This window comes from Osmerus mordax, chromosome 17 (genome assembly GCF_038355195.1).
Source record: "Osmerus mordax isolate fOsmMor3 chromosome 17, fOsmMor3.pri, whole genome shotgun sequence".
In the NCBI taxonomy this organism is placed as follows: domain Eukaryota; kingdom Metazoa; phylum Chordata; class Actinopteri; order Osmeriformes; family Osmeridae; genus Osmerus; species Osmerus mordax.
This window is the reverse complement of record NC_090066.1, coordinates 4950750-4963779: the sequence shown is the minus strand read 5'-3', so window position 1 is coordinate 4963779 and position 13030 is coordinate 4950750. Positions and strand designations below refer to the sequence as shown.

Here is a 13030-nt window from a genome sequence, read left to right as displayed (position 1 = left end):
CTAATAGTCTTTCACTGCAAATACATACCACCCTCCAGTGGTACTTTGAAAAACTACAAAAATAAAATTAAACAAGACATCTCTTAGTTTATTAAAAATGTGTTACCATAATAATACTTAATAATCACTGCTCAAGTAACTTTTATAATTAATACTACAAAGGCAGTTCAGTTAATTGGCCCAGAAGATATTACATATTTTATAAAACACCATTGAAAACCATTCATAAACCCCATTCAATCTCTTCACATTCTTTGTGTGGTGATCATTTCATTCAACTGCTTAAATACATATTAAATACAAACTTGATTGCTTTCAAATCTAAGTAAAGCTACATTTTCCTGGTCATTGTGTTTACAGGATGTCACATTACAGTTTGGCCTGAGGTGCTGAGTCATAGCCGGGGTACAGGTGTTGCTGTAGAAATTCTAGGACCTTTTCCCAGGAGTCTTCCTGTGCATCGGCATGTGGTTTTGGTTGTCCTCCCCACAGCATGATCACTGTGACACACACACACACACACCGTTGTCAGTTTATTCTATGATATACAACTCCTGCTTAAGTACATAATAAAAAGAAAACCTTTTAACTATTTACTGCATGTGTTGAGTTATGGTTTGGGAAAAGCCTTAAAAGAAAGGAACTCCCGAAGCAAAAACGTGTTTTGCGAAGTGTAATGTAGTGGTGTGCCCTGATGAATAACCTTTCTTTTTTGAATGATGCACTATAAAGTTGCTGGCTCTGAAGTGGGGGGTGTAGGGAGGCTCGATGAGGTGGCCAGCACCAGGGTAGGACAGAAGGGTCAGCAGGTGCTCATTTCCTGCCTCATGCATCATCATGGAAATCTAAGGATCAGGGGAGACAAGGTCAAGGGTCACCTTTGCTCAAACTTCACAGCTGATTACATTTCTATCACTCTGGAGGAGTGTGTGGGTGTTTTATATACTCACATCCTCAGCAGACTCACTTGTGGGCCAGTTCTGATCATCCTCACCGACAATTAAGAGCAACGGGCATTTGATCTTCCCCACCTATCAGAGCACTCAGTTAGTAATATCAAAGTTAAAAAGTCACTGAATGTCTGTGTCTGTGTGTAAATAGCTGGTGTACTGACATCAACTTTCATGTCTGGATCTGACGGAATAGGCAGAATAATATCTTTCCAAATAACGTGGCCTTCCTCGTCCAATCGTGTCTTGTTAATGTTCCTGACAACAGAGGTGGGTTTTTATGAATCAACATGAGTCAATAGTTGGACGTTTAATTCATACTACAAAAGGTACTGAAAAAAATCCTGAACCCTTAGAAATATATATATATCTATGCAGACAGATGGAGAGCTGCTGTTCTACGTTTTTAATGCCTCCCATCACAACTTTAAACCAGACATGAGATATAATGTGGTGTTAATCAGTCAGGATATGCAGACTCACTTGTTCATCTCCTTTAACACAAAGTGGGTGGGTTTGTTGATGGGTAGGACATGGCTGCCGCTGATACACACACAGCACCGGGGCTAAAACACAGACAATGTTAGCCTACATGTTGAAACATACATACTGACACATGAACAGGCCAATGGCGTTTCAGACATTTGAAAAGTGGAAACTCACACGGATGACTTTGGAATAAACCGCCATATTTAGGGCCACTGAAGTTCCGAAAGACAGACCAAAGAGTGCAACCCTGTCTTTTAACACCAGGGGATGCTCTTGTACAATCCTGTATGCGCCCTGTACACAGTGCAGTGGGAAATTATATAAGTTACAACTGGAAGTTGAAGTTTCAAGACACTTCCCTGCATGGGTGAGAAGAAGTTTATGGACCCTGAGTGGGACTGAGTAATGGTTCATATGGGTGGACTCTGCACTCACCATGACAATGAATAACTTCTCGGACAACAGTATAGTAAATCAACAGACAGAGAATCAGAAGGACAGAGACAGATAAAGAAAGAGATCCAATCCAAGATCGGCACCTCAAAGTAGTTCTGCTCCAGCTCTGTGGTCCCGGCACCTTCAACTGAAAGGTACTGCAATGCCAGGGTAACAAATCCATGGGATGCTAGAAGGGCAGCCCTGTACTCCACCAGACCTCCGCCCCCTCCCCACATATCCAACACCCCAGGGAAGGGTCCAGGACCTGAGGTAGGGAGAGCGAGAGAGAGGGGGGAGACAGAGAGTAGAAAGTGGGAGAGAGAGTGACAGAAAGATAGATAAGAGTTCAGTGAGTGTGAACTGTACATGGGAAGGAAGTATGTACAGAAGCCATGTTTACTGCCAGAAATACCTGGAGGTAGAAAGAGGGTCCCTTTGACACCATTCTCCTCTATATCCATCCTGCGTACACCTGGGGCTGTGTACCAACGCTCTGTACAGATGGACGAGAGAGGAGGCTGCTTCATGAAGCCCTCTGACAGGTGATTTTCATACACAGACATGAGCACCACTATGGGAGAGAGGACATCCTTCTTCCTTAGCCTGAGAGGGACACAAACGTACAGAGAGGGAGAGATGAGAGAGAACCCCAGACTGTGTGTAAGCTTTGTTCATTACACTCCACCATGTAATACAATGGTTGGAGATGGATACAAACATCATAACAATAGATGGTTGTTCTGTGCAGGTGTGTTTACCTGAGGCCTGGTCGACTGCCTGGCACAGGCACCATACTCCACAGCAGACCCATTGACTCTACACCCCGATACGTGCCTCCAACACTGGCGTCCTTAGACACTGGAGACAAAATGTAACTTTGTAAGATTGTCTGTTGTGTGGCTTGAAAGTCAGATCACTGGGTGGTCCCATGCAGCGACTTTGAGGTTTTGTTACTGTATGAGGACTGGAATTGACCAGTTCGGAGGAATATGGAATGTAATAATGACCCAAGTTTGGCAGTAAGCCAGACACAGTTATAGTTAAACTGTGAATTCCTGTCTTTCAAGGAACTTTTGATTGTTACCTGTCACCGTGCCACTGTCATCGCTAATATAATGTCCGAAGGCCTCCCAGTAGTCGTTGTCCTCCGATTGATGAAGGGAATGTAGTGTCACTGCAAGCCCCGGTGTTAAATTCTTCACAACCACCTGGACCTTCTCGTCAACAAGAGCCCGTGTTGGCTGCACAGACAGGAAGGGGAGGGCCCCTGTCATGGTAGTTGTGAAGGACGACCTGTGGAAACAAATCCTCTTGGGAGTTTAGGATTATAGTTTGTTGTTGTAAGACAAAGTTCTCATATGATGTAGTTAATGATAAAAGAAATTGCAGCTTGTGGATCAATCTTTTACCTATCGAGAGCTTTTGCATGTCAAAGTATTCAGAGTGATTAGCTGTTCACAGCTGTAAAACCCCAATCTTTCTGTCTTGTTTATATTGACTGGAAGCCAATGGAATACACACTTTAACATCGTACTTGCTAACAGTGTAATTACATTTGCTACCATTACAAAGTATAAACCCAACATCAAAAATCAGTTCTATCTTGCAAACCGTCTATGAAAAAAAGACATGTAAATCAATGGAATACATAACTCATTGCAAGTCAGTGACAGATGATGTACTTCCCTCCCAGCAGACACTCACAGTTCTAAATGTACGTTTGAACCGAATCGTTTTGTTACCTGATCCAGGAGCGCGTAGATACATTTAATATAGGAGAAAGGTGCAAAGTCCGCGCCGCCATTAAAGTTAGGCTACAGCAAATCCTAAACCCCATATAGAACTTCAGGAACGTCTCATGTTCGCCTATGCACTTTATCACTGCGTGCAGCGACTTTTAGTTACGAGGGACTACAGTTTATCCAGTTAATATTTGGTGGGAAAACCGCATTTAACCGGTTCACAAATGCAGTTTAATGTTTTCTACTATTGAGAGTTATATGAGTGGCATGTGCCTGTAGAGGAGTACCAGGCAGTGAATGGATTACGACAGAGGTGATCCGGACACAGTGTTGCAATGTGACGAACGCTACGTGGTTGCTAGTTTTAAGTGATTACATTTGTCATGTTACTGTTTGTGATCAAAATGCGTTGAATTACAGGTCTTGTGTGAGTTACAGGTTTGTGTAAAATACATGCAACACATTCAAAGGATAACATTTTCCAAGGTTTCCGAAAAGGCAACCATTAGCCTGACATGCACACACACACACACACACACCCACACATGTGATAATGTTATTTGTCGGTTGTTAAGGCTACATATGATCTACTCTGAAGTAGTAACCCGCGACACGATTTCTACATTGACGAATCATAACGTCAGAATCAAACCGAACATTTGAGTCCCGTTAATTTACCTTTGAAGCATGCAGTTCCGTTTTCCTGTCCAATTTGCACCACTAGAAGGCGTGGTGACTGCTGTTGTGTCAGTGGTATATCAGAGTTGGAGACAACAGGATCAGCGATGGCGACCAACGCCCAGAGGCTGCGTAGAAGAGCAGCCTCTGGGCGTTGGTAAACTTTCTTCATATGTTTCCTGGATTGAAAAAAGTTGATTCTGAAGAAGGCTCATCATAATCCAGTTCTGCACCTATGTTGTACTGTAGTTTGGGAAACTACAGTTGAGCACGTGTCTGTTATAGGGCCTACAACTGCCATATTGTTGACATGGAAGAGACTATATCAACCATATTGCAGCTGGAAGAAGGATTTCTCTTCTGTTCTGACATCCTGAGAGAAGAATTTGAACAGAAGTGAACCGCATGGATCAAAGAAATGTTCCTTCCCCAAGAAAATCACATTATCATACAACATCTCTTTCTCAGAAATGAAGTGTATCTGTAGATTTATGCAGTGGTGTTGTTGATGTAAAGCCAGTTTGTAATTTAAATCCCTGGCCAAAGGCCAACCAATGTGGCACATAGCCTTATCCTGCTCGTATACCTTAGTCCATTATGCAAAAAAGTGTTGTATGTACTGTGGTAACATATCAATCATGATATTATAAATAAAGAAGTTGTACTCTCTCTCACTGAGTGATGTCTGGATGGAAGTCTAAGATCATTTTTTTCCAATGGGTATGTTTCTTTGATGGTGAGCCATTGTTGTAATGGACTGTTACTGTTTCATAACTGTGTGGACCGTGTGGTCCTGTGCTTTGCAGAGCTGGATTGGTGAACACGTGGGCATGATTCAAAGAATATACAAAATACATTTCAACAGCTTTGGGTATATTAATTCTCAGATTTCCATCACATCGTCTCTCACTTTTTATGTTTTCACAGGTACATTTGTGACAGGCCAGGTGTTGTGGTAAGGCAGAGAGAAGTGTTCATGCTAGCAGTAGACAAGTCAATGAAATGTGTTGCATTTTATCCAAGAGGCAGAACTGTTATGTGATGATGATGATGTGAAAACAGCATCAGTGAGACTGCAGATACAAGTATATCCAGCCACAGGCATCAATGGTTCTGATTACATTTTAAATTAATCAGATACATACATGAGAAAGTTCTGCACTACACTCACACATCGCACCTCTCTCTCTCTCTCTCTCTCTCTCTCTCTCTCTCTCTCTCTCTCTCTCTCTCTCTCTCTCTCTCTCTCTCTCTCTCTCTCTCTCTCCCTCTCTCTCTCTCTCTCTCTCTCTGTCTCTCTCTCTGTCTCACACACACACACACACACATATACACTCAATTTCAGCAGTGTGTCTAGCATGTGTGAGTGATACTCTAGTGGTCTCCTGCCAAAAATCCCATCTGCCCATAAGACAAAAATGTCTACTTTTAAGATGAAAATATTAAAAATATCTGATGCGCGTCAATATCTGTATGAAGCATCCCAGTCAGACTTTACTTTAATCTCTTAATACAGCTATAGTGTATTTATTTAGCATTAACTTCTTAATCTCTTTCTAGTCTGTTCTAAGGTTAGAAGGCTCACGGAAGAAGGTAGGGATGAGGCTGGTGTGAGGGATGTTGGTGCTGCAGGCTAATTTTCCTACTTCCGCCCACTAAGTATCTTGCAGACAGACCTCTCCTGGGCAAAGATAGAGAAAATACTTCCTTTGTGGAAAAACAATAACTTAACTATCAGTGGCTCACTTTGTTTTGGCTTGCTTCACAAAAGCCTTACAAGGGACGTTTTCAAGACCATTCCACTTGTTCTATTATGCCTGACAAGCTGTGTTTAACCACAGGCCTGACCACACCTAATCCCATTTCAAATGTGTTCATAGCGACGGGCACCATTTTTGTGAGGTTTGGTTATGTTCAGTGAATTCAGCGTCTCACAAACTGGTGCCAACGTCTTTGTGGTCCATTTTATAATGTTTTGTCAGTTTTAAGGGAATGTATTTGTTTTGGACACAGCTCCTTCCTCATCTATGTAGAGCTAGGTGATGATTGATTAATCTTGCAAGACTACAACATATTCCACAACCCAAATGAGGGAAAACAAATATGACGAAAGAAAAAAACAACAAGTAAAAAATAAATAAAAAAGGAAGCAATTGACAGAAGGGAGACTGAGATGGGATATGGGAGACGGAGACAGTGAGAGAAAGAGACAGAGTAAACCGTAAAAGGCCAAGGAGAGACCGATGTATAGATATAGTCCATTTTACTCCTGGACAGGATGTGGCTCCACCCAAGGTTTATGATGAAAGGGTTTCCATTTTAAAGACTTGGCCTCTCCATCGCTACCACCATTTGCACTTCCTGTCTTAAACAATGCATTTCCTCTTCCTGCTTTGCCTCATTGAGGGACGTTCCGTTCATTCCCAGGACGCTACTTGGCCGACGTACAGTTTAACTTGTTATGTATGACTCTATGTATGACTAATCTCTCTCTCTCCCTCTCTCCCCTGCTCTCTCTCTCTCTCCACATCCATGACTGGACACCTGTTAAGACTACGGCCTGGTTTGACCTCCTCTCTTCAGTTGCTGTTTACTGTTATCCTGAAACCTGACTTTATCCTGAAACCTGACTTTATCCTGAAACCTGACTTTATCCTGAAACCAGACTTTATCCTACAGCACGGCCCATTCTGCTGACAATGCAGCACAGTATGTGCATGTACTTTACATGTGTTGCCCCACCAACTTGGAAAAAGACAAGTTTGGGAAATTAGATCCTTACTCTGGGTATACAAATGTGACCTAACCCTAATCCTGACCCAGACACACACCACACAAACACGCACGAAACTGTTCGTCTAAGAGGACAGAACAGGGGCGTCATTAAACCCTTTTTACTGGAGCACGTGCCCCAGTATAAATCTGCTGTGCCCCAGTAAAATCTAAAGTTTGATTTTTAACAATTTACTTTATTAGTCAGTGCATTAATTTAGATTGATAATCCTGGAAAAAATAAACGCAGTATCCCAATCAGCGCTTAAAATCAAAGCAGTTTAACCGAAAACACAAACTGATGCCTGTAGAATTCCATGTCAGCGCGTTCTTCTGAGCTTGCCAAATAGCCACTGCAGCACGCACACAGAAGTCCAGGTGTCGGACTTGGCACACAAGTCAGAATTGAGGTAGGCTAAGAAAACATTACAAAACAAAAGACCAAAACAAAAGTTTCTAAATGATAGGCCTACCGATCATCATATTTTGACTAAAACATAAAATAAATATTACATGAAGCATAAAAAAACATTAGGCCTATTTGCGCTCAAATAAATGCGAAGATTTTTTGCGCACTCGCATTATCTATTGATGTCCCTGTCAAAGCTGATATCAAACTTGCGTCCCTGAACTGTTGTATAGTGGGTTAAGCAAGAGGAGTTTCTATAGCCTAGTAGTGCATTGTGCGCAGCAAGCTTGAAAGAAAGAAAAGGGATATGAATAGGGGCCTGTGCCCCAGTAGAGTTTTATGTATGACAACGCCTCTGGGACAGAATAAACTTGCTGAACTTCATAATTGCCAGACTAATTATATTATGTCACAGTAGATATGAGAGTCCCCTCCATTACTCTCTAGACTGTCTGAGTTTATGGCCTCTAGCAGCTAATTTCCCTTTGGAGCAAAAGTTTGTGTTTATGTATTATTAGTGAAGACGTTCTGTGTGTGTGTGTGTGTGTGTGCGTGTGTGTGTGCGTGTGTGTGTGCGTGTGTGTGTGCGTGTGCGTGTGTGTGTGCGTGTGTGTGTGTGTGTGTGTAATAGATGATATAGTGCTGGTCACTTATTGTCAAATTACTGCTTGAGCCATTTAGACCTGACTATGCTTTAATAGGTTGAGCGCAATGTCAATGTCCACCTCTCTTATCTCTCATATTATCTTATATATTATGTTATATACATATGATCTTATCTCCCTCATATTGGGCTGTGTTTGCTTCTCATGCACATTTGCTCCCTCCTCTCTTCTCAGCCAGATCAGGGCGAGCCTGGGGAAGTGTTCTCCATCCCGAGCCAGCCGTCCCCACCTTCAGACGGTGAGGATCTTCTCATCCCTCTTCTCATGGAGCAGCAGTCAGGTGCCACTTTGAGAGCAGCATGTGGTTTTAGTCTGAAGCCTGCTGAGCCCCACCAATCATGTGCTCATTCTTCCTCTGTTATGCAAGTGTCAAGAGAGCCACGGCTCATTCTTGACCAGCACAGCTGATGTGCTTTTCTGCCCTGCCTGGTGTTGCACTTGAACAGAGGAGGCTACATTGAATGTTCCTCTTTATTGTGTATGCGCTTCAAGAATTGACACACACACATACATACCCTTGTCTAAACATGCAATGGAAGTGTGTGATTACATGTGTAATCTCTGATTCCCTGTTTTAGGTTTAGTCTAAGTGTCATCCTCTGAACAGAGCAGGTGTGGAAACAATAATACAGGACAGAACTGTAGCCTACAGTATCTTCCACATTTAAAAACATTTGGAATACATTCTTAGTAATCTCGTGAATCAAAATTGTGAAGGAGAGAAAAACAGACTTCTGGGTTCTGAGATCACATTCTTTGTAATTTACAGCAGGTGAGGAAAAACACATTCATGACCCCAAAAAGCTGATATATGTGATTTTCACAAATTTACATTGACAGCACACAGCTCACTATAGACACATGGCTTTAATGTAAATGAGATAGAGAATGAAAGGCCCAGCCTGCCTGTATGCTGTTTCAGCTTCAGCCTGCCATCAACAACCATGAGAGGACTCGTCTGAGGCTTATCACAGGTCCCACACATTGAACCAACAGAGACTCAGAGAATGCAAAGCGACACAAGACTGTGTGTGTGTGCGTGTGGGGGGGGGGGGGGGGGGGGGAATGCAAGGAGGCTGGGACACGGGCTTGGGGATCTGCAGGAAGAGGAGGAGGGATGGGGGGGTACGTGTTTGTGCTCATTTGACTAAAGAAACAAGGCACGTCTCAGAAACGAAAGTTATTAACACTGTCATCTAATTTCGAGGCATGTGGCATGATTCATTATGGTCTATACAAAGTGCAATTGCAATTATTATACAGCGTGATGTGTGAGCCATTAGGAATAGCTACAATAATGAGTTCACAAACACAAGGACACACCAATGAAGACTTTACCTCACTAAATCACACTAGCAATGAAACCTATCAAATGTTAAAAGTGACAGATCAGAGTGTCAATATAGCTCATAATAACACTAATGATGTATGTATTTAGCAGACACTTTCATCCAAGCAACATACATAATGGGATTTGCACTTGCTACCTCTTTAAATGCTCGACCACTGAACTATACCCATCCATAAGCAGGAATTGGGGCAACAAGTTGTACCTATGGGTCCATGTCCAGGTCAGTAACTTGGACTAGACTAACCCTGTCTTGGAGACAGGAGACTTTGTCTGTAATTATGTGTCTGAACCCAGATAAACCAGGATGCCACGTCTGCCTATAAATGGTCTGGGATCATCAGTGGCCGTCCACATTGTACAGGCACATCCACACTTAATGTACCCGCAGTACACCATGACGGATTGATGTGCTTGCCTTCCCTCAGTAACGTAAGCCCGCATGATGGACAAACTCAAGTCAGTTCATATTGTTCTAATTACGACTCTCCAGAAAAACTCTCGATAGCTGTCGCTGTGCTATGGAGCGTAAATGGAACCATATGGACACTGTTTACGGTGAGCGCACCTACGGTCAAGACTGCAACGGAATTGACTGACAGTTTCTAGGAGCCTGGTTGCAGTCTCTCCAGGGCTCCGTGGTACGCGGCGGAGGTACGCGGGTTAGGAGCGTAGTTCTGCGGATGCTGCTATCCGAATCCTGATGGCCAAACTTGTGGCGCAGCCTGAGGCAGCACGGCAGGCAATGCGCAAAGTCTGACAGTAAGTGGCCGCTGAATACCATGTAAATCCATGGGTTACAGCAGCTGTTCAGACAGGCCAGCAGCGCTGAGAGTGTGACAGCCGTGTTCTCCGAATCTAGAGACGGAGAAAGAAATAAGAAATGAAAGGAGTTTAGTTTGATGTTAGTGCGTATTCTCCGGGGAGTCTTTCTCATGCCACCAGGTCGCCGCCAGCTAAATATTTACTCTCTTCACTGGAATCTTAATGACTACTGCTAGTTCTTTCAGCGCTGTCTCATTATTTACGGCACATTTGCAAGTTTGTCACACCACGTCGTCTTATGTTTTCATGTTTCTATTTTAGTTTGAGAACGGTGTCTGTTCTTTGCAGTTTTTCAATAAACATTTCTATGGACAATTTTATTTGTCAGGCTTTCCTACTATCGATTGTGCTTACTCACTCCACTGTAAATTATTGCTTCAATAGTTAATATTTGGTTCTCCATTTTATAAACGGTGCAACATTTGGACAGCATCAAGAGAGCGAATGGAGCGACAACACATGAATGTGTACCCGCATTGTTGTATATCTTATTTTCTTAGAAATTAATAGCAAAGCAATTCTTTTAGAATGAGGTAAACTGTAATGAGGTGGTTCTCAACCTTGCATGTAGCTAATGCAGGCTTCTGAAACCGAACGTTGGCAGGTATGGAAATACTCACTTACCGTCCCATGAGAAGTTGTCATCCCACACCGACCACATCTGCACAATGAAGAACGGAGCCCAGCATACCACATAAGCTAGGACGATCACAAAAGTCATTTTTACAGTGCGTAATTTGGCTCTCGAGATGGTGGTGACGCTGCTAACCGAACTCTTCCCAATTAAGCCCTTTTTTGTTGCCTCGGCTAGCGTGCTCGTGGTCGTGCTCTTGCGGGTCTTGTATTTGATGTTCTGCCAGATTGTGTGACAAATAAAGCCGTAGCACAGCACAAGAACTGCCACTGGCACGAGGAAGATTCCCACGGTGATCCAGGTGATGTACGCGCGCACGCCCCACGGCTCAATGAAGTGCCCCCAGCAGTCGTAAACTTGCGAGCCAGGAATAACCTCACTCAGGGAGAAAATGAAGTACTGAGGCACACTGAGAACCAGGCTGCACACCCAGGTGGAGGCGATCATGATATAAGCGCGCTGCGTGGGCTGGTGGAGCGTCTGCAGCGGGTGGCAAATGGCGATATAGCGGTCCAGTGTCATCATCACCATCATGTACGTGGACGCAAACATCCCCAGAACCTGCAGGTGCTTCACGATGCGACACAGGAAATCTGGCCCGTAGAAACGAAAGGTGATCTCCCAGCAGAGCTGCGGCAGAACCTGGAAAAACGCAACCACCAGGTCGGCCAGACTCAGGTGCTTCATGAACAGGTGCATGCGAGACGGCTTCCGTCTGGAGTTGTACATAGCCAGTAGTACACTGACGTTCCCCACCACAGCCACAAGGAACGTTATGCTCAGGACAGTGATCTCGATTTTGGCGACCTCCTCGTTCCTTCCAAACGGATCGCTGTCGTTACGCATGGTGCTGGAGTTGAGGGGAACCTCCAAATCCTGCTGACACGTAAGATTTAAATCAACCGTCCCGTTATTATTTGTGAAATTGCACGTACCCCCGGAGTGGAGATGTACGATGTCTGGAGAGTGCATGGCTCCCGCACCTCTGCGCTCAGTGGAGACTCCGATACCTGCTCCAAAGAAGATAACGACCAAAAAGAGATTCCAACAAGTTGACATATTCAATTTGAGGCCATTCGTTTACATTCATGGTATTTTTAACAGCATGTCAGTAAAACCGCTCATTCTGCGTACAGACAAATACACATCAGCATAATGCTTCTGTGCGTATGCCTACATGGTGTGAAACAGAAAATCTTAGCAATGTTGTCTCCAACCCCTTATATAGACTCGCCCCCCTGAGATCATCCCACCGCTTCACTCCCGCCCTCCAGAAGCATTGGGTTAATCACAGAAGCTGTCTCCTGTGCATGGGAAACACTACAGGAGGCCTATAGAACACGTCTACTTCTAATGTGTCAATCCTTTCCAGTAAACAGTATACAAATACAGGTAGCGTCTATTAAATCAACCGGGTACTTTTAAAATGTAGACCTTAAATACCATGTTTGATGTTTTAGGCACGATTGTGAACTGACTGGAAACGCTCTTATGTATTAGCTCTGCCCTATAATTGCAGTGCCTGCATGTCTGTAGAATATTAGCATAGTTCTTTTTGTCCGTTTCAGACAAAGTCTAAGTTGACTCAGCGGGGTTTCCTGGATTCCGTATAGGTTAATATTCACATTTCCCAAGGGACATATGAGGAATTCCCGATAATTAGCTGCATGGACATACCTTGTTGTTTGTCTGGAAGTAAGACAGATAAGATTCCGTTTACCTCCTCAATTCCCTGTAGACCTCTTAGTAAAACAAAAACAACAACAGCAAAACAACAGAACAGCTATGTGGTTCATGTAGAACAAACCGATACGACTTAGGGAAATTAAGTAAACAAAAAAAATCACATACTTTAAATTATATTATTAATATATGCCTATTTTACAACAATAACATGTTTAATGTATAATTATTATGCACTAGGTTAGGCTATTTTTACATTGAAACCAACATAACGAGACTTGTTTTATAATGTCTTTGAGTTTAAATAAAACTCCAACAACTAAATAGTGGCATAAAAATGGGAAACATTAAATTAACAAATTGCTAATTTCAAACACCCTGATAAAAGGTTGCTCCA

At 43.1% G+C, this 13030-nt stretch overlaps 2 protein-coding genes across 4 annotated transcripts; both read right to left on the bottom strand.

The window, feature by feature from the left end:
• Positions 1–69: 69 nt before the first annotated feature.
• On the bottom strand, positions 70–4381 carry acot18 (acyl-CoA thioesterase 18). 3 transcript variants are annotated; one of them, XM_067254587.1, is made up of 11 exons: positions 4298–4381; positions 2962–3170; positions 2636–2735; positions 2290–2480; positions 1979–2142; positions 1614–1733; positions 1434–1516; positions 1115–1208; positions 951–1031; positions 704–845; positions 70–500 (listed from the first exon to the last, which is right to left on the bottom strand). In XM_067254587.1, the coding sequence occupies exons 1-11, from the start codon at positions 4306–4308 to the stop codon at positions 370–372; spliced, it is 1326 nt and encodes a 441-aa protein (XP_067110688.1). In that variant the 5' UTR covers positions 4309–4381; the 3' UTR covers positions 70–369. The 3 variants fall into 3 exon arrangements, with proteins under 3 accessions (XP_067110688.1, XP_067110687.1, XP_067110689.1); XM_067254586.1 differs by lacking the exon at positions 4298–4381 and adding an exon at positions 3620–3841; XM_067254588.1 differs by lacking the exon at positions 4298–4381 and adding an exon at positions 3287–3324.
• Positions 4382–8612: 4231 nt separating this feature from the next.
• Positions 8613–12090, bottom strand: LOC136960203 (arg8-vasotocin receptor-like). The gene is made up of 2 exons (XM_067254589.1): positions 10941–12090; positions 8613–10349 (listed from the first exon to the last, which is right to left on the bottom strand). The coding sequence occupies exons 1-2, from the start codon at positions 12007–12009 to the stop codon at positions 10066–10068; spliced, it is 1353 nt and encodes a 450-aa protein (XP_067110690.1). The 5' UTR covers positions 12010–12090; the 3' UTR covers positions 8613–10065.
• Between the last annotated feature and the right edge of the window lie 940 nt (positions 12091–13030).